The following is a 23002-nucleotide window of genomic DNA, read 5'->3' as shown; positions in this document are numbered from 1 at the left end:
AAAGGAAATTTATTTTTTTATTAAAACTCGGAGAAAAAGATTAGTTTCTAAAATTTCTTTTAAATTAGGTAACTGTTTATAATTATTATAGGTTTTATAATTATAGGTTTTATAATTATAGTTTTATCGCTCTTAGAACAGATCGATGTGTTTAAAAAAATTTGCAGTTATAACGTTTGATTTAAATTTTTGGACATGAAGTGAATCTATTTTATAATTCAAGGAAACAGATCCTATATTTTAGTTCTTCTTCGGTTCATTCGTTAATAACTTGCTTTCCTTGGTATGGAGCAAGATAATTATCTCAATGAAAATAACTTTTACAACCAGATAAACATAGATCTTTAATTGGTATTGTGATTTTTATAAACATTATTCCATGAGCATAAACGACAGAATCGAGAAGGAGCTATCTTCAGTGAAAGGGAACAAGAAAACGTATTCGGTTAAACGAATTTATTTCATTCAGTCTCCTATCATGTTTTAGTATTTTTGCAATTCACTATATTAAGTGACACCTAATAAACGCGATATGTAGTTGGAATAATTGTGTATCAAACATATTATATTTATTATTGTTCCGTTCGGAACACACAAAACAGTATGAGGTCTTCGTCGGTAAACTTGTAGCGCAATCGCAAAGAAAGAATATTTTTGACTGGGAATTTTAAAATATTAGGAGAGTAATAAACAGCGTGTCCTCTAGAATTTACACAAATTTGATATATCCAAACGGTACTTTAGAAATATGTAACAATACGAGTCCAACTTCTCGATCTGGAGGAATACAGGAACTTTACCGAAAAGCCGATCACTTCTTGTTCCTGAGCTACAACCCATGTTACACTTTACTATGTATTAGTTAAGCATCAAGGAACAAATTATAAGGGAACATTGAGAACAAAAATTAAGATTATACTGTAAAGTATTTAGTCTGTTTTGTTAAAAGAAACATTTAATAAGCAAAAAATACAATATGTTTATAATAATGAAAATAATTTTTAATAAACAGCAAATAATTATATTTCTAGTATAATTAAAAGTAGAATATACAGGGTGGTTGGTAACTGGTGATACAAACGGAAAGGGGATGATTCTACGCGAAAAAAGAAGTCGAAAATATAGAATAACAATTTTTCGTTTGAGGCTTCGTTTTCGAGAAAATCGACTTTGAATTTCTGCTCGGTACGCGTGCACTTTATCACGTCTCGTTATAACGGATCTCACTGTAGATCGTTGTCTCGATGGAAAAATTAAAAAAAAAATTTTTATTCTATATTTTAGACTTTTTTTTGGTGTAGAATCACCCCCTTTCCGCTTGCACCACCAGTTACCAACCACCCTGTATACAGAGTTTCTTATCTCAGAGTATCTGTTACAAAGCTATATCTCGATAATGATTAATAATGTGAAAAAACGGTACAGGGATAAATTGTTTGGTTCTGTGGCACACGTATTATAGACTAATTCGTTTTATCAACGTCGTTATACCTTTCAAGATTATTTTTTTTTTCATAGTACCTTATATCTTTTGTTTGATATCCTTTCAGAGCATAAAGGAACAAATTCATCGATCTTACAAACCATATTTCAATTCACATATTTTGAACGTACCAGAATTGTTTTCGTACAATTCGTTTGTTATGGAAAAATCATGCATCAAGTAAAAAATAAATACTAGTCAACGATCGTGTTGTAAACATGAGAATATGATTCAGAGGTTGTTCTATTGGCTATTACACATGTGACGAAACGAATAGAGATTAAAAAGAAGGTTCACCCATCTACTCGAAATCATTTTACCTTTCCTTCATTAAAAACTTACGTTATACTATATACTATTATGCTATAAACAATATAGTAATGAGGTGAAAGTAATATGATTTCCAATAAATGGCTGAACCTTTCGTTTTAATCATTGTTTATTTCGTCACATATATAATTGCCAATAGCACAACCTCTGAGTCATGCTACCATACCGCCTGCGGCTCATTAGCGGCTAAGAGTAATTCGTTCGTTACCTTCATGAAATATTTATTTAGGACCCTCACTTGTCGATACACCTTATGGTAAAACAATCAAATGGACTAACTCGATTTTAATAAATTAATTATTTCCACTAAACAATCGATGTCCTAGTCACAAGTAGATTACAAATAAGTCTTTTACAAAGATGTCTTTCGCTATATTAATTCGATTTATTAAGTACATAAATAGGATATACATTTTTTCTGGAAGTATAGAAGTATTTATTCAATCGTAACATTGTCCCGTAATAAAATGTGTAAAAAAGTATTCAAAGTATTCAAAAGTATTCAGAGTTTAATCAACATAAAATAATTATATTTATACGTGCACACAATTTTAGCAATGTTTTAAATAAATTTATGTGTTAACGCATTATTATTTCAAAAAATGACAAATTTGCATGTGAGTTCTGAAAAAGTAAGTACGATAAAAACGATTACCATTCTGTCCAAAAACATACTTTTAATTTAATTCATTAAGAATGTTAATGGATAATCTTAAAGAAGATTCGTGATAAATCACGATATGCGAATTCAAACTGCACAAAATGTTAAATCAAGTTTTAATTTAAAAGAAAGTAAAAGCAAAAATTTAATTCAAACTAAAGGAAAAACAAACTGCTTGCGGAATAATTAAAAATACTTTGCATCGAATATTATATATTTTCAAAGACACTACATATTTCTCCTATGAATCTTTATTTCCACTTGTCTATGAAATAATCACACACATGTAAATACTTGTATCCATCATTTATAGAAAATGCTCGTTTACTTTCTTCCTATCGAAAGGATAGCGATATTCTGCTTAAAGATCCCAGTTAAAAAGACAAATTTTCATAGATTTCTATTCCAGGTATTCAATAGCTCTATTCTTTGCAACCGGTTGATCTATAACGGTGTGCACTACGCGATAACATTTCAATCAATAGCGATAATTATTGCTAATACCAGTGATAAGTCACGATATCGGAGCACTTTTTTCTTTGATCTGGAACTTATCGAACAACGAGTAAACTAATGATACGCAAACCATCGTGTATTTTCAAAAGGTTCTCGACGAAGGGGACGATCGCACGCGAGGACCTGCTGCGCGGAGGAACTTCAGAGCTTCCAAACGCTACACGTGATCGGGCGTGACGGAAGACAGCACAGTCCAACCGGAAGTCAGCCACAGGATCAGCCATTGGTCGACTACAGACGATTGGTATTCATCAGTTCGGATTCGTCTTCTGGTCGTGAAGAGGACGACGCTGACAGCAGTTGCTCGAGTTCCTCGTTTTTGAACGGGCTGCCACGTGCTGGCAGCCACACGCAATCTTTGGAGGACTGCGATTGGGATTACTTTGAGAGCGGATCCTTGCCTCTGCCAGCCGGTGTACCTGTCACTATCGGCACGAGCAACGTGGGCGCAGAAACTAGCACCAGCCAGGACTGGAGCTGTTGTCCTGGACGTGGTTCCACTGCTTGTCAGGTAGATCGTTTTGTAAAAGTCGAATTCAGGTGCAGAGATAAGAGTTTTTCGATTACATGTGAGATTTTTATCGAAGATTGAGTCAGAGAGGGATAAAGTATAAACTAGGAAAATATCGTGAGATGTATGGGAGGACTGTATATATAGATATACTGGTGGTCACCTACTCGTTGTTTTTATCGGAAAACTATAATTTTACTTTATTTCATGTTTTACAGAATAAGTTTCGCTAATTTTATTTTCTAATTATCTTATTATAAATGTTATATCACTCGTCTCACATATTCCTTCCACAGGCTGCACATATTTATACATTTATGAAGAATGTAAAAATACAAAAATGCATATGATGCATCAACATGCAAAAATATAAAATATACCAAAAATATAATACTCGTTATAATATCTAACAGAAGAAATAAATCCTTGTTTACGTTGCATTTTGCTTAGCTTTCCTCGGTTATACTCATAAAAACATCAATCTGCACAAACATTCATAGCTTGGTTACAAGATATACACATACTTGCAACGTGAATGATGTGAGAAATTTATAATAAAATAGAAACCAAAGATATATACATGACGAGTCAGTAAAAATTACCACTTGAAATGACTCGTTATCTATGACTTTATAAGGAAATGTTGCAAATGAAATTTGTTGTATTCGAGAGGACTGATGAGAAGAATATATTGTAATTTTTTTTTATTTCTCGATCTCGAATTTTTTAAATGATATTTCATATTTTTTACTACTATGTTGTAGTCACTAAAAAGACGAATTCGATCTATAAGGTAACCTTCGGTTAACCTCGAATTTCACAACGAAACAAAGATTTGTGGAGATTTAACTACTTCTGTATCAGTCCTAAGATCGACTCAACTTCTCCACAAATCTTTCCAATAATAATTTTGTTTATCACGTGAAGCAAAATATGTGATTACGAATTATGCTGTATATTATAAAAAATTTAATTGCGTAACTTTCATTCCGTGTTTGTATTTTAAAATAAAGATAAATTTAAGTAGCTCGATATCATTTCATGTAATTCCCTTGCACTTTCTTGTCTATTCTTATCTCTTATCGACATCTGACAATAATCTGTAAAAGCAACCAGTGTCTATTTAAACGCAATTTTATGACTACCAGTGCTCTTCCAATTCGTAGTTTCATGATAGACGTGAGATAGGAACTCGCTATCGCATGCGGAATATACATTAAATATTCGGAAATTTTGCAAAAATATTGCCATAACGACTCATACAAAGTGTGAACAATTTTGCAATTTCAATAAAAAGAAAATATATTTTTGAAATATATTATCGCTTAATTATTCGAACGTCTCTAATAGACAATGCATATTTTTTTTTCTAATAATTTCAATTTAAGATACATACAACTTATAACCAGTAATACAATCAAAACAGTATTGATTGTTCTTATAAAGTGTCGTATGTATTACAATAGTAAGGAACTCTTACCTAGTTTTTATAGTACAAATGAAATAATCTGTAAAGAAGTATTATTCGAATATTAATGAATATAAACACTGCTGACTATAAATATTGAAACATGTATTAATATTTCATATAAATTGAGTGTTATTCGTTGCTTTCATCTTTTAGTTATTTTATAATAAATTGTTACTTCATTTGGATCATACATGTTTTATCATGTAAAATAGAATTCAAAATAAAATTAATTGAAATTTTTCAATAAATGTAATCGATATTTATAGCCGATAGGTATACATACATATGTATACCTATATAAGCAATGCGTAGAAAAATGATAAATAAATAAACGAATCTAAATATATATAAAATCTTATATTTTTCATTATTCTTTTGCACAGGCCTGTGGAGGTTCTCGAAGCGCGAACGTGTTACCAGTTCCAGTACCAATCCCCGTGCCGGTGCCATATCCGGTACCAGTTCCAGCATCTCTGTGGACGAGCGACTTCGCAGCAGCTGCCTCCTCCATGATAAGCCGTAACAACGATGCTCACGCGGAACCAGGAACACTGAGGTTGAGAGGCGACCCAGCTACACCCTGGTTCGCTTGGCATCCACGATTCAACCAGCCTCTACACGGAACCAGGCTCGATCCACGACTAACTGGTGTCTTCGATCCGACAACTTGTACTTTTAGACCTGATCAAATTCTAGCACCGCCATTATACGGCTCCACCATTGAAGCTTCGTCCGTTCCATCGACAGAAGAACTTCGTCAACGAGTGAGCAGCTTGCATGTCAACCAAGATGAAAACGACGACGCTGCAGTAAGCAGTACGACAAAATCTATAGAGGAAGCTGTGTTGGACGTTTGCAATGAATCGAAAACCGCAGAGCAATCTTCCACGAATGGATGTGGCAAATTAAACGAATCGAAGGCCGGAAAAGAACAAGAAAGTAACGACGAGACGAACGAGACAAAGAAAAGCGAGGAAATGGATTGTCTAGATTCCGTGAGCGTGTCCTTCGAGAGCAGAAGGGGACAAAGCATGTTCCAGCACGATGATTCTGGTAGCTCTTCTGGTCGATCTTCAGCGGATAGCAGCGATTTGGAAGAAGATTCCTCTTCTCATAGGTTCTCGAGAGTCTTCGTTGTTAACGATGATTCCCTTACAAGCGATAACGATATAGAGGATAATGAAGACGAAGATGAAGATTCAGATTCTGCTACTGAGGATGGTATCACCTTGAAGAGGGTCAAGGCTCTTCCTGATCAGGAACCTGTGGTTTTGCAGTATGTGCGGTTTTTTAGCGAAGATGCGAATTATGAAGACACGAATAATGATAATGATAAAGGAAATAATAACAAGCAAGATTTAGAGAAAGAGAAAAGGTCGATTTGCGAAAATGATAGTTCAGAAGCTAATGATAAGTTTGAGGGAGTGAACAACATTAATGAGAAAAGAAAGTCTCGTGGAAAGAGGCACACTTTGGAAATGAGTAATGATAAACGAATATCTCTATCGTTATTACAGCGTGAGATGCCTGAAGAGATGTACATTGCGAGCGACAATGATTGTTCAGAAAATCAGATAGAGTTAAAGTCTATAAAAACCTTGGATCCTGATAGGATCGAGCCCGCTATTTTCAACAATACCACTGAAAATATTGCAGAAAAAGAAAAAATAATTACGAAGGAGAAGATGTTTGGTAAAATAGAAAAGGATAGTCCAGGAATTGACGAATCCATGTTATCAGACCAAATACCGTCTAATACCGAAAATACGGATTCAGATAATCAAACGCAGCTGTCATCGACGGACACCTGGGATTTAAATATAATTCCAGACTCATTAGAAATGTCTGGACAGGAAATGGTAAACGATACTGGTTCGTCTGTCGAGAATACCGAAGAGAACCCGAAATTTCACGCTTTGACACCGTTGATAATTCCCGGAGCCGAGAATGGTACTGATTGCAATGAAATAAGTAATAGCGATTATCGTGAAATCGATAACACTTTATCAGATATAATGACCGTGGAGAATGTAGATCACAACAATGATAATCAGAAGCATGACGCACCAACCGATTTGAATTCGAATTTAAACACTACGAACGTTTCATCAGGGTCGGAAAGTTTTACTAGCAACGAGACGAATACAACAAGCAGCGAGGTGAGCAGCGACGAACTGCACGAGTACGAAGTCACGACCATCAACGCGTCTTCGTCTTTTGAGAACAACGAGTTCTCCTTTTCAGCGACGAACAACGAGCTGCTGTCAAGATTGAATAAAAAAAACGAGGAAAGAGCACCGTGGCAGCAGAATCTACGAAGCAACGACACCGTGAAAACAGTCAAGGACAATCATTGCGAGGAGCCTGACGTTACCGCATCGGACAGAGCGAAATGGAACGCACAACGCGAGGCAACAACCGTTGAGCAATCGTCGGATTATACGAACGACAAAGGTGTCGCAAGCTTTTGCACGGAAAGTGATTCGATGACAATTGCAACGGAGGATGATCAATCCATTGCACATAAATCAAGAAAATCGACGGTATTGGAGTCCAAAGATGGTGTGGTGGAAGACAACGACCTGAATCATGACGATGGAATCGAGTTGAAATCAGCGGGCTCTGACGTGGGCGACATGATAACCAACAAGATCCAAGAGATGTTCAAGAGTAGCACTGACAGCGCAGGTAAAGCGGAAAGTGCGCATGACAGCGGTGGTTTGGTGAGAGGCGAGAGTCCTGCTTCCAGCCAGGTGGTAGGAGAAGTGGAAGTTCGCGGTAGAGGTGGTGAATGTAGTAGTAGTATCGATGGTGGTGGCGCCGCTGGAATCGCGGAGGGGATAGAAGGGGGATCGACACGGTTTCGCTCAGTCGAGCGACGCCCGTCTACTCGAAAGGAGAATGGATTCCCTCCTGCCGCGTCGACGAAGGATTCAATCAGTCAACAATTTCCTCCAACGATACAAAACAACAATCTCAGCAACAATAATAGCAACAAATATAGAAGCCTTGTGATGATCACTCAGGAAGCCTCGTATCAGCCAGTGAGTGTGATCACCTCGGACACAACGACCTTGTTACAGCCGGATGAAGTGCATACGGCTAGCCAGGGTCTAGCTGGGTATTTCCAGCTGGCGCTGGAAGCAGTGTCTGAACAACCGCATCGTAAGAATGGTCAGGGTCCGAGGAAACCCTTGATGGTGAAACGGTTGGCTAGTGTAACTGCGAATCATTCGGAAGCGGAAGTGGACAGCGGATTGAGTGTCGGGAGTGCTAGTGAAAGCGACGACGTGTCGGTGAAAAACGCGACGAAAATCGGCGGTCGACAGGAAAATGAAGATACGAAGGAGCGTTTGGGTGGCGAACAGCGCGACGGAATACGGACACGTGTGTCATCGCAGTCCTGCGATGACAATTCCGCCAGCGGTGCGGTCGTGATCCTCGAGGAAGGTCTGGCAGACGATGATTCATGGGTAGAAGAAGTTTCGCACGATGAAGACGAACCTGGTGCTACGACAGCCACCGAAGAAAGCTCCGAGGATGAAGCGAATAACCTTGGAGATCGTGAAGAGGAACTTCGTGGTTACCATAGACAGGCTATCGACTTCACTTTGCACACGATCGTCGAAGAATCTTGCGAGGAAAGCGAAGCAGAGCCTAGCATGGCTGCAGGTAGTCCATCCAAGAAACAAAGACCTCCATCTGCTTCTGAATTGGAAAAATATTTCTTTTTTGGCCTCGGAGGAGATGGTAATAATTCGAGCATGGGTTCCCGCGAAGTTGACAGTCTTTCGGAGACTTCGTCGATCTATTCCGAAGGTTTGGAATCCCTGGGACAGGACGAAACTCCAGGGAATGGACAGAATCAAGAGAAATCAAATTCTGGAGAAGGATTTTTGAATTCTTCGAGACTCGAAAAATACTTTCTATCAGAGTTTCTGGGATTTGATCAGGATAGACGTGACTCAGATGGTTCAGTAGGCAGTGATTCAGAAGGAAGACCAAGTCCCGAAGCGCAGAGAAGAAAGAAACTGGTTCGCGCCAGAGGAACCGGTAGATCGCACAGCTCCTCTTTGGACAATTTATTGGCTCTTACTCAAAGTTCACAGAACTTGAGTTCGCAGAATTCTCTTCAAGATCTGAGTTTAAATCAGGATGCACAAGAAACCCAATCAGAAGGTTCTTCCACTGAAACTGATGGAGCGGATGATGGTCAAACTGCAGCCTTTGGAACCGATGGACAGTTTGATACCGTGAAACGAAAGAAAAAGAAGCCTAGAAATTTAGGAACGCAGAGTCCACGTGTTCCAGATGACAGAAACAAAACGCCAGAACCGAATAGAGAAATGATTTTGGTGGGAGAAGTAGTGATGGAGAACGAGGCAGAAGCAATCAATTCGGAAGATTCGGAGAGAGCAAAAACTCCTCAACCAGAGTGTATCCTGTCTTCCTCTTCCTCTCCATTGACTGCTGTTAATGCTTCGTTAACATCGGCGTCGCTGATCGATTCAAATAGAAATATACAAATGAGTTCGGGAGAGTCTCTGAGCTACAATCAAAGATCGAAACAACAATCGCGAGACTCTGGATTTGTAGGAAGCTGCGATGATCTGTTACAACACCAGAAACTACCTGACGATGGCCAATCCGGTACGGAACTCAGTCAAGAAACTGGGAAAGATCGTTCTAATAACGAGATCGGTGAGAATGCTCAAGATACGAGTCAAACCTCCATAGAAGGTGTCTCCGAAGTTGAAAAAGGAAACGCAGCTAAAGTAGATCATCACCTAAGCCATACAACACTGCCTCACTTGCCAAACGCTTCTTTATCGAGGAAGGATAGCTTCAACAATTGGTCCAGCGACGAGGAAACAAACTTAATGATGTCAAAAATGAGGCAGTTCTTCAAAACGATGGTTGCAAATTCGAACGGACAGAATCAGAATACCTCCAGCGCAAACTCAAGTGGGGCTTCACCCGCCCCAAGTCCTAGGTTACCTGGTTACTCCGCAAAAGCCAGACTATGTTCTCAAAATCGTACGAAACCGCCACAATTGGTATACTTCGAGAACGAACTGACTAGGTTGATGAAAACCGTGCCTGGAATTCGAGACGAACAAGTACGAGAGATCGTTGAATACTTGAGTTCTGAGGACACGTGGTCTGATTCGTACGACAGTTCGGATTATACCAGCTCCGATTTGGAAGGCGCAGCGGGCGGCCGTCGATCAGCACTGCAGGAACAGATCTCTCAAAGCTGCCAGCAGATTATCAGTAAATTCGATACCACGTCTGGTGACAATATGCTGGATAAGGAGAGGGAAGATAAAACCGAACCGACTGGAGTGCAGCCTCCCTGCCTAGGCAAAGATACCGCATTTGTGTATCAGAAACTGGTTCAGAGTTTCACGAAAATGGCCGGTGATAGTGCAAGCTCCGACGCCAATTCGACACCACATAGTAGTCCACCGTTAATTGCTAAGGTGATGCACCATATCGGTAGTCGATTGGTTGCTTTAATGCATGAGGTTTCTGAAGGTGGACCAGCTGTTCAACATCATTCGAGCTGGAGACGCTACACGCAACATCATCGTACACCGTCTTCAGCGTCAACTACAGAAGACGATGATTCTACATCAGATTCAACTAATGCTCCTTCGTCGACGCACTTACAATTACCCAGATCGAAGTCTCACGATCCTCTATTGCTAATTAACAGTCATCCAGCAGCTTCAACTGGACAAGAGGGCGAAGAACGTGAAGCTAGTGATTACGAAAGATTCTCTTGGCGCGGAAGCTTCGAATCTGCGTTAATGGCGGCGGATTCTAGGACGAAATTGAGTCTCCTGGCGTGTTCCGGAGATAGTGTCGGTGCTAGTGTTAGTGCTAACGCCTTGGCCATGGCTGCTAAGCGCCGCAGTGCCGGAGATCTGTTGTTCAATCCGAAAAGTTTCTCGAGGGAACAGTTGGATAGAGTTAGAAGTTGTGGATCCATTGGTGGTGGAAGTGGAGGTGCTGCCAGTGGATGCGGAGGATCCGTGGAGGAGAGGATCTGGAGTAACAGGAGAAGGTCTTCCGTTCCTGATGCCAATACCAGAGGAGAATCTGGTAAATTTTTTATATCATTTTACAAAAAATACATCAATCAGTATTATATATTAATTAATTGAATTAATATATATATATATATAAGTATATTAAGACAATTAATGAATTAACATTATTATATAAAGACCACACGGGAAAAATATGATAAGTCTATTACCGATTATATTCAATTTTTGATCATATGCGACTGACCAACAATTTAAAATCATTGCGTATTCAAGTTCCTTTGTTTCTTCAGAAAATTTTAATCAAGAATCTATCTAAATAAAGAATTATTATCAATTACAATTAAATGTTATAGCTATGTCTGCAGTAATTTCGGATATTTACAGCTAATTTCAAATTAGTAACATTACACAAAAGTGTGGAATTACTTTTTCAGTTGTACATATACTAACTAAATCTCTTGCTATTTGTGATTGTGTACCTGACTTGGATAGTAAATACGCCTATTCACTTACACCTGCTTATCTTTGGTAAATAAATGAAACTTGAAAGAAGATTATATTTTAGAAGGTTAATATATTCTATTGAGTCACTTTGGTTTAGTACAAACGGGAGAATAAGATTGTAAAGAGGATGTTTAACACAGTAAAATTTTGAATCTTGTCTAAAAAGTAAGACAAGCTTTATAAGACAGTAGTTCGATTTCAATTTTCTATATATATAGTATATAGTATATATATATATCTAATTAAATATCTTTTAATTTTAAGTAAAGATTCCTATATTCATAACCATAAATTACATACTCGATAGTGTTTTATCAAATTATTAAAGAAATTTTTTCTTCTTCGTTGAATCCACTTTTGTTCGACGAGTCAGTGGATTGCTATTACATGACCTTCAGTTACGTAAATTATTCGTTTGCCGACAAGTTCGTATAAATGAAGTATTAGTGTTCAAAAAGTGTGAAATTCAATTAAAGAAGAACATTGTACCGTTCCAGGGTTAATTGGCTCTTATTGTGTTATCAATTCACAAATCACAACTTCTACAATTTACACCTTTCATCTTTTATATACATTTTTTATTTTCATTCAAACACTTTCCAATTAAAAATCTTAACCATATTAAAATCCAAAATAATACATCAACAGAGACATCCACAGGTGACGAGGACACCGAAGATGAACTAGAATATACGGGTGAATCTCGGGCAACGACTCTTCCACGCGGAATGCAATCCGCCATAACAGCGGCAACCAATTCTCTACCGCGTTTACCAGCTTCCACAGCACCAGCCGGGTTAACGACGACGTCAACTACGTCTTCGTCGACGATGCACAAAGCACATAGCGTCTATCATTTCCTACCGCAGCATTCTGGTGTAAAATCTGCCAGATATCGTCCACCAGGATTTGCTAGAAACAGCAACGTTTCTGGCGCTATCGGCGGACCAAAACGTGCGGTTAGTGCTCCAGGACTTCAAGTTTCGGGCTCTCAGTCTTCCGCTGGAAAACGAGACAATTCGAGATCGAGGAGGCAACAGGCTATGTCTCTCACACCTGGTAAGTCACTGTTTTATGTGTCTTCACGATTTACGATTAAAATACAGATGACAATTATTGTACATTAACAAATTATTAACTAATTAAACGATTTTATGTATTGGATTGCTACATAATCTGTGTCTATCACTATCACATTTGCAAAATCTATCTTTTTCATACAAATTCTTTTGTATTTCTCATTAGAAGAAGGATTTATTTCATTTTTACGACCTCAAAATTATTTAATTCTTTACGTCCGAACTATTTTGTAGTGTTCGAAACAGACGAAAATCCGTTGGTGTCCGATTTGTCATAAAACACTTTTGACTGTACATACCTAATTTCATCTAACCATTAAAAGACTAATGAAAATATATCATTCTCACTTTCTATAAGTTCTACAAACGCGATTTATCATCAAATTATATAGCAATGTTATACTTATTATAACATTGAACTTATACGAGCCAAGAGGCAGACAAGATTTATGCAACAATCAAATATTTATTTTCAGAAAATACGATCTTAAATTTTAGTGAATTGCGTTTCCTTTGAAAGACAAGAAAACAAGTGTTTCTATTGTTAATAATTGATAAAGAAAAAATTCGTTTTGCGAAAAAAGAAACTTAACCCTGAAATAGTCGAAACATAACAACAAAATCATTAATTGAAATACATATTAGATAAAAATTGTTAAATTTAATATTGTTATTTTTACTAGAAACCGAATAGTTTAATAGAAGACTGAACGGTGGGTAACTGAAAAAGTAAATGAACCAATGAATACACGGATACAAACTAAAAAGGTTTAGGATAATGAATATGCGATCGTTTAAGTAATTAGTAGGAGCCGTAAGCAGAAGAAACACTATAAAAATCTGTGTACGAAATCGATGTTGGTATATGTACACTATAGTGGGAAAGCAATTGTATCGAACTGAAACGATTTCGTTGAAACTAGACTGCCTGTTAAAGTGAAAATTCATTTACACGGTACTCGCGAACGAAAGATAAGCTGATAAGTATACTCTAACCAGAATGATTTTTATCAGAGTATTTTTTGGCTCCATAATATCTTGCTAAGAGAAAAGCAAAATGTATCGTGTAATAGCATTTTTCTTATGGTTTATAGCCGAAAATTTATTTGGATGTATTAGGGATTTTTTTCAATTCCAATGTTTTACAAATTCGAAACACGTTTTACTTGTAAATTTTTATGAAGTTTTATCGCTAGTTGTTAATTGTTAAAAGTTGTTAACGAGAGTTGAAAATTAAATACAGCGTGTCATGTACCCTTTGTTGAGATTTAATTGAGATAATTTTTAAATCAGATAACATAATATGTTAATATGTTATAAGTTAATAATATATTCATAAGAATTTATATGAAATTGGATTTCATACACAATTCTATAAACAATTTTTATGTATTTATACGAAATTTAATGGTGTAAAAATGCATAAAAATCATAGGTATAATATGTAAAAATAAATAAAATATCCAAAATAAATTATTCCTTATAATTTCTGTTTCGATCTTTTTCTTTTTTGTTCTTTATTTCTTTTTATGCAGATATAAATTTCTATGAATAAAGTAACAATACTTTTCTAAAGCGTGTGCTTCCAAAGTTTATCCAAAGAACAGTTACATATAGCGTGGTTTTCTGTTTACCATATACATTTGACACATATTATGTATGTATACCTGTTGATTTTGTTTCAATTACTCAACTACACGCGATTTCGCTGAATAATCAACACTCTCTTATTTGTTTCCTCGTTTGATCAACGCGATTACTTGTGAAATTTAAACCAGAGTGAAATTACGAAAGTTGTTGGTTCCAAGAAATTTTCCATCATGTATATGTACAAAATTGTTTCTTGCAATTTACTCTTTTGTAAAATGTAACAATAGAAACGATTTCTACGTTTCATTTCTCGTTTCATTTAAAAATATGTAAAATCAACTCGGTAACAACAGTTTAGAAAAATTTTCCACTCGAATATTCATAAAATTATTCTTTGCAGTTTATTTCTTCACAGAATTAAAAACTTTAACAATTTCTAGAATTTTCATTAATTAATTAATTTATTTCATTATTTCCATTAATTTATTTTTCGTTAATTTAAAAATATGTAGAATTATAATTTTTACTGCAAAAAATAATACCGATTACTGACATTATTATCGATCTCAGTAGAAAAAATTCGTGGTATCAAAAATCGACGATAGAAGATCTGATGTGAAAGTTATTTTCATGAAATTTATCAGTGACGCTCGGTTTCAAAGATCATAAATATACATAGATGCAAGTAGAACGCGATTTGTAAATGAACATTTTAAAGTATTTACTGGAGTGTAACAGGTGTAACCGTTTTATTACGAGGTTTCCCTTCTTTTTCATTCTTTAACATTCTGCTTCTCGTTCTAGCCAAGGTAGAATAATCGATAATCTGGTGCAACGTTGTGTCCCGCGTATGCGTACTGTCGGATTTCTCTGGTCTGTCACTTTTTTCTTTCGTACGTGCGATTATACGTCGCTTAGACGGTAATATGCTAAAATCCATTTTTCATGCCACTTTCTAGTCAACGTCGTTCCATTTAGCGTTATTAGCATATTCTATTGTCAGGTTTAACCGTTTAAGAGTTCAGAAAATTTTAAGAATGTGTGGTGAAATAAAAGCACTTATTTTCGTTTTACTATTACTAGTTTAATATTTAATGTTCATTATGGAGGAACATAAAAGATTACTGTTTGAAAAAAATTCAATTTTGGTATTTATGACAAAATATTAAAAATTTAATTAGTGTCACGCAAGTGAGTTTTATGTATCATTTTAAATATTAAATGTTTCTCTTGGACAGAGATAGATTCCTATTCCAGCACTTCAAAGTGTATCTGTCGTTGATAGTGGGAGTTTTTAATTGAACGTAGTGTATCTAGAATCGAAAAGTGTATTTTATTTAAATTATATTAAGTTTATTTGCTTTTTGGTTATAAATTATACGGAGAATTTTCAAACTTTTACTTTTGTTCGAGATTATCGTCTCGCTTAAGATTAAAAGTATCACTAACGCTTCCAATTTTTTTTTATTTTATGCTACTGTTTTGGCAATGTTTTGTATTTTATTCTATTGTTGTAATATATTCTGTTGGTTATAAGAATCTTTGAGCATGTCATATGTTCTAGCACTGAATATTATGTATACTTAAATTATTGAATTTCTTCAATTCCAAATTTTAGATAGTATTTATTATCGACGAATAATATCAATTTTAACCTATGAGATAACAATTTTGGAAAAAACAGAAATTCTTGTAATTACTTGTAATTGTAAATTAATTTCAGCGTAATGGTGTAGAACTTCATTTTTCCAAACAAAAATATATAACATTCAACAAGATTTATTGGACACATTATGTTGATGACATTAGATATCAAATAATTCATTTCTCTATACAAAAGATATTTTAAATGCAATTCAATAACAAGGCACGCATATGTTCATATATCTTAAATTTTATTTCTATTAGCTACAGTTAGTCATAAAAATTCTATGCTCTGTAAAAGGCGAAAAAGCCATTTTTATGAAATCAAAATATTTCCAAATTTTATTGTGTAGTTAGTACGTTCTATGCTAAAAGCTGCCTCATTATTGCTATGTACGTTACGTTCGACAAAAGAAAAATTATTACATTGAAGAAATTATTTTAAAATAAATATATATATTATTAAGTCCTTTTATATATTATCGAGTTTAATAAGAATATCTAGTGTTTTCACAGAAAATATAAGACTTTTCAGTATACACTTTGTGATCTATCTAATCACATTATACATGTCCAAGTGCCTCGATACTTCGTTTCCATTTCGTATTATATTTACAAATGTAAATCCTTTTATTTTTTAGGTAGATCTATAAAACAAAACATCACAGTAACATCACGATATAAAAGCGTGCTTCTAATAACACGCCTGTGGCCGTCATACTATCATATGTTACGATTGATGTTTCGCTGCACACGCATTTGCATTCTGGTCGCGCGATAACGGAAAACCGAACTATGATACAAGTTCTGACATTAACGCGAAGGGAGAACGTAGAACGGATAAAATCACTGCTGCAAGCTGCGTTTCCGTCGTTTTCAATTCAGCCTGGATCACGCAAATCGGTGGTTCGTGGGACCATTCCACGATCAAACTCGGGTGGTCTAGATTCGTGTCACGTACAAAATCTCTATCGAAATCGTGTGACGGGAATATGCTATTCATATCAATATCTTACTATCCATAAGTATTTAGGCACTTTGGTAGATTTCTGATAATAATAGGATGAATTTTAAAGGCTCTCATACCTTCAGTATTTCCGATACGTATTTTGTTTTAATGTTATCGTTTCGTATAGTTTATAACTACTGCTGACAATAATGTTTTTACTGTTGTATAATATTGAATATTTTTTTTTTTTTTTTAGAAAGGAGTTTATTTGGCCAGAAAATACAGAGTTTAAGTGCATTATTCAAAATAAACATGAATTTTTGTAATGGTATGTTAGGCAAAGGTACCGATACGCGGCGGTACGACGTAGCCACGCTGTATTATGTGTCGGCGCTTTACATTTTTTTGTTGTATGGTGTGGTTTTTGGGTTTAAGCCTCTGGGGAGCAGAGCTTTTTTTTTATTTTTTTTTTTTCTGTCCTGAAAATCCATATAACATTGAATATGACGGTATTTGTGTGATTTCTTTTGATGATAACTTTTAAGAACGACTAAGAATCATGTATATCTACTTACTTACTATCTTTTTATGAAATTAATAAATTATAAGTTGGATATAATGATAATGGAACTTATCCGTTCAATTTGATGAATGATCACGAAAGTTTTGATGATTTGTGAAATTTGTTTAAAAGAATGATCAGTTTCTTCGCAATGAAATTACTATTTATAATTAATTTTTAATTAAATTGTGTTTATTTACTGTTTGGAATAATTTCGATGATCTTTGCGTCATTAGAAGAAGAATCCCTTTCGTGTAACTTGTAATTCAGCAAGTTGAACAATCTGAAGATAAGGAGCTTCCCAAAAAACAAGATAGAGTTCCACAACCTTCGACAAGTTACGAATACCACACTTTTGTTATTGCAGATTAGATATTAAAAATCAATTTTGTCACCTCATAATATCCCAATTTTATTTTGGTGAATTTTATCGAATAAAATTTTTTTCCCATAAACTTAGGAAGAAAGATAAAATTATCCTGATATTTATCTTTTATTTCAATACTTGACTTTCAACATTTTGAGAAAAAAATTGTAATGAGGAATTACATACATCAATAACGATAAAGTTCATTTTATCTTTAACTTTAAGAGATTTTTAATAGAGGAATAGGATTTGATCAAAATGAACTCAAAGTGCGTAACAGAGTTAAAGATATTTAGAAAATAATTCTAGCAGTGATATGAAAAGAAACGGCAGACATTCTTCATTCTATAGGCTGATGAAATTATTTTCACTGCCACTCCCCATTGCATTCGTGGCTCGCGCGGATCAATAACCGAGACGACCACTCTAATTTGTAACTGCTTAATTAATTAGAGCGTGGTCTTAAAAATGAAATCTTTGTAATGGATATGTTTCTTGTGGTTATTATATCTATTTTTCTGTAGCTGTTAATCCTCACTTAGTGATAGTTAATAATTAAATAACTGGCAGTAGTGAATCTCTGAAATAATTTTTTAAATTACATGTACGTATATATAATTAACACATTAATTTCTGATATTAAATATATACATATATTTTGTTTTATGGATTGAATTTCATCCAAGACAGCATTCGTGCGACTTTAATTTTTCTGTTATCGATACATATATGAAATATATAAAAGTATAACAATCTTTACCACGATTAAAAGGCATGCACGGATGAAAACTAATAAAACAGCTGTTTCAAGCGTTTTTTACCATGTGAAAGTATTCTTTATGTATACTTTAAAGACGTGCTGAATGTGAATTGTAAACTATGGGGAATATCTAACTAAAATACAATAAAATAAACAATTAAAACTTTCTTAAATTGCCTAAGAAGAAATACGATAATATTAAAATAAGATAAAAACACACATAAATATAAAATAGGTATGGAGGTATATTTATAGAGTTTTATCTAGTATGAAAGTAAATAGACTTAAATATAAGAGGAAAGATATACACTTAATCCTCTTACGACACTGTACTGGCGTGAAAACACGATTTCGATATAATACGGTGTAAAAATTAAGACCGCCCTCTTATAATCCGATATTCTTATAAAGCGGTGTCCATGTAGCACGAATTAATAAAATTTAACCTAAGTTTGGGAAACCTTCTTATAACACGATATTCTTGTAACCCGATTTCTTGTAACCATATCTTAGAATGTGGACTCTGTTACATATAGAGGGAAAAAATTAATTAAATTAAAAAAAATTAATTAGATGTTCTTTTCTATAAACTAAGCAAGCAAAAATAAAGTAGAAAACTGAAAACTAATGTACGTTTGTTTTTAGTTAGGATAAACATGAAATAATGATTTAAACTGTCTCATTGTTATCAGCAATTCAGCTCCATCTGGACTACCTTTGAGGTAAATTAATCCCTTAACCTACAACTGCGGGCATAGCCCGTAATACGATGATCGGGTCAAATATAATATACAGGGTGGTTGGTAACTGGTGGTACAAGCGGAAAGGGGGTGATTCTACGCGAAAAAAGAAGTCGAAAATATAGAGTAGAAATTTTTTGTTTGAGGCTTTGTTTTCGAGAAAATCGACTTTGAATTTTCGCTCGGTACGCGTGCACTTTATCACGTCTCGTTATAACGGATCTCACTGTAGATCGTTGTCTCGATTGACGTTATTTTTTTAATTTTTTTAATTCTTAAATTTTTATTCTATATTTTCGACTTCTGTTTTCGCGTAGAATCACCCCCTTTCCGCTTGTACCACCAGTTACCAACCACCCTGTATAATAGCTTTTTTACGTTTTCGGCGCAAAATTCTCGAACGTAAATCGTAGGTTAAGGGGTTAAACGTGTAGGTTTGTTTGATAAAGAAACGAGTGGATGAATTCGTAATAGTCCGATGTATCAAAATCAGTATAATTACAAGAGGTAGTGTATGCCGGTTGTAATCGTCGCTCGCTCAATGCTCTATGCCGATCGAAGAAAGGATAACGATACTCTGTCTTAGGGAGCACGTTCATACATTTATATCGACGAACGTTGCCACAAAAAGTTAACCTTCTTATGTAACTCTGGCTGAAGATTACAAGAAACGGCAATAACAATCTGTCCATAGTTCATTTCACACAGACCTTGTAAACCAAAACAATCGTTAGTATTCAAAGGTACAATAATATGGGTCTCTCCCAGATTCCAATTTTCCGTTTCCACTTGAACTTTTTTACGCTCATGTGCCGCTATACTTTTTTACGAATTTATCTTAATCGACATGGGAAATCATGTTATGCAACACAGGAAATACTTTTAAAAGAACTGGTACACGCGAGTAGGAACGTTGCGAAATCTAAGCTATAAGTTAAAAAGAGTAGACAAACATCCATGAATTACAGTAACTGTAACAATCAGCAAACGAAAGCACGAATTCCTTTTTACAAGAGCGACTAGTCAAGGAAAAGTGGAAATTAATTTTGTGCAATTACTTAGAGTATGAGAACGATTGCCAGACATTCCATTTTCTGAAGCAAATCATTTCCCGTGAAGACAGTAACCTTTCTCGACCGTTTCTTCTTCCAACAATACTCGTTCTTCTGTGCTTTGCAAGAAAGTAACAGAATTATTTCACCTACGCTGTTCCACTTACGGAATCAATTCGTTCTTCAATCGTTAATAATACTTGTATTTCACTACAAAAATAACACGATAATACCCTGATATCTTATATCTTATATCTTATATCTCGCAACTAGTTACTCAATATCGATTTATTGTATCTAGTTTTTATCGTAGAAGATTTTGACATGTGCTTTGAAAAAGGGGATCACCTTTTCATAGAAAACGGCTTCGAGTAGTAACAATTGCCTTGCAAAACAAGTATTTTTAATGTTGATTGTAACAAAATTAAACTCGTTCATTTGATTTTCAATCATGTTACACATCAGTTTATACCAACTTAGCAAAAATCAGTTAGCTTCCTTGTATCACTTAAATAATAAATCACTTATATAACAAATTTTTTTCCTCAATGTTGCTTCTCAATAATTATCGTAATTAGTTGTTTACATCAATTATTATACTAGATTGTTAGGGACTCGACAGAAATTATAGGCTGCATGTAAGAGATACAAAAATCACTTTACTAATACACTCGGTTAATCCCCGACTATAAATCATTTACGTACAGATGTGTTTACCTTGTCGGAAATAATTAATCCTACTGTAAAATACAAGGGTCTTGTAATCTCGTCCATGATGCAGACTCTCCTGTCATCCTTTGTCCATTGTTCTATGCTTTTGTATGTGGAATATCTGTGAAAAAACATAAATCTTCGGACAGAGTCATTGCGAGAAATATTTTCTTACATGAGTTCTGTAATTTTTAAAAAGAATTAGCTTGTTAAAAAAAAGATCGTGGTTGTAGTGTTTGATTAAAATTTTGTACGGTATCTCTTCAATATTATTCAATATTGAATATTATTATTCAACATGCTCAAAACATTTTTATGTATTGATTGAGATATGAATATCTATGTTTAACACTTATGATAAGAAAGGATAGATAGATTATATCTTAGCATTTATACCTGAAGAAATAGATGGATTTCATAGTTCTCAGAATGTATACATTCTTCAATCGAATATACGTAAACTCTAGTACAGAACAATCCTGCACAGCTTATATAAGCTGTTTGTTATCCATTCTGAAGCTACGTAAACAGTAAGATCGCGTGCTCTACCTCGGAATGATACTCATTATACTTTTTTCCACAAAAGAAGTTCGTCAACCTTCTGAAGTTTCTGCCTTTATCCTACTTACCTTAGGTTTGCCTTGTTACGAGTTTATACCATTATCTATCCACTTACGTTTACGTTGGTTATTTACATCGTAATCATTCATTTCTATTATCTGGATATCTATGGATATGTATTATTCATGTATAACTCTTTCTAGCCGAGCCTCTTCTGCAACTCACCGATCTCCTGAATGAAGTTTCAATATACGATACGCTGTTCGATATCAATTATTATAATATCATGAAAATGGATCAAAGATATTAGCTATTAATATATTAGTCTTTTTAAACCGACAATTTAACGCTCTTAACTGACTCTTAACCCTGCTGTTCTTTTCTAATGTATAGAGCGTTTTTATCATCTCAGATTTCTTAATATTTTAGCTAGTTTAAATACAAAAAATTGTATTTATTCCAGGAAAATACTGGATGGTTCAGAACGATAAATATCATGATTCGTCATTTTTCCTTTCCAGGTCATACCTTCTCTATTTTTCAAGGACATCGATATTGACATTTTTTTACATAGAACTACATATTTCTGTATACAATAGTCAATGCGCTTTTCTATCCTCTACAAGAAGGTAATACGGTAGTTGTGTCCAAAAACAAGTAGTGTATAAAACATCTTAAATATTTTGTTTGACTTACCCGTGATAGACAAGGAGAACAAACACAGGAATATTATTTTGCGTTCTTTCTTCTTTTTCGCAAGTAAGTCTAATAAGCGACACTTTTCAATCAGGACTATGTTTACACCACGAATGTATACAATGTATACATAAACTGAATGTACATGTAACTGAAATCACATATATACTTTACGTTTTTCGTTGTTTTTCATTTTTTTTTATGAAATTTCCTTGTGTCTCACTTTTAGTATCGTATAGTGTCGTTATATTGAATTCGGGGATAACGTTTCTTATGTGACGAAGAAATTCAATGGTAAATAAATAAATAAATAAATATATATATATATGAAATAAATATAATATATTATATATTTATTTATTTATTTATTTACGAATTCAGTATAACAACACTATACCATACTAAAAATGAGATACAAGGAAATTTCTTTAGAAAAAATATATGTTTATTTAGTTACTAATATGTTTAGGATAAGTCAAATTGTAATATATTTGTTTAACGAATATTTGTTTCGTTAAATACCTAATATTACATATATTAAAATTTACGCATATAAAACCTATTGACTAATGCTATTGTCACATTCAGTATATAAAGACTAATTTATATTTAATGCCGAAAACATAGTACATGTACATTGCCCAATTACGTAAATTACAATATAAATTAAGAAATGTAGTATTTAAATACAAATTAGATACTTTTGAGACTGTATGATAAAAGTACAAAATTTATTTCAAAGCCAAGAATTTACTATGC

The 23002-nt window shown here is 34.5% G+C and overlaps 1 protein-coding gene across 1 annotated transcript in view; it reads left to right on the top strand.

Moving 5' to 3' along the window:
• LOC117237080 overlaps positions 1 to 23002 on the top strand; it is a 76814-nt gene that overhangs the window by 25088 nt on the left and 28724 nt on the right. The window contains 3 exon segments of the mRNA XM_033500694.1: positions 3080 to 3501; positions 5356 to 11080; positions 12181 to 12591. Coding sequence (XP_033356585.1) covers positions 3080 to 3501; positions 5356 to 11080; positions 12181 to 12591 — 6558 coding nt within the window.

The sequence above is a fragment of the Bombus vosnesenskii genome, unplaced genomic scaffold (assembly GCF_011952255.1).
Source record: "Bombus vosnesenskii isolate JDL3184/JDL3185 unplaced genomic scaffold, Bvos_JDL3184-5_v1.1 scf7180000013355, whole genome shotgun sequence".
Classification (NCBI taxonomy): Eukaryota; Metazoa; Arthropoda; class Insecta; order Hymenoptera; family Apidae; genus Bombus; species Bombus vosnesenskii.
The sequence above is the reverse complement of the archived record's forward strand: the minus strand, read 5'-3'. Positions and strand labels throughout refer to the sequence as shown.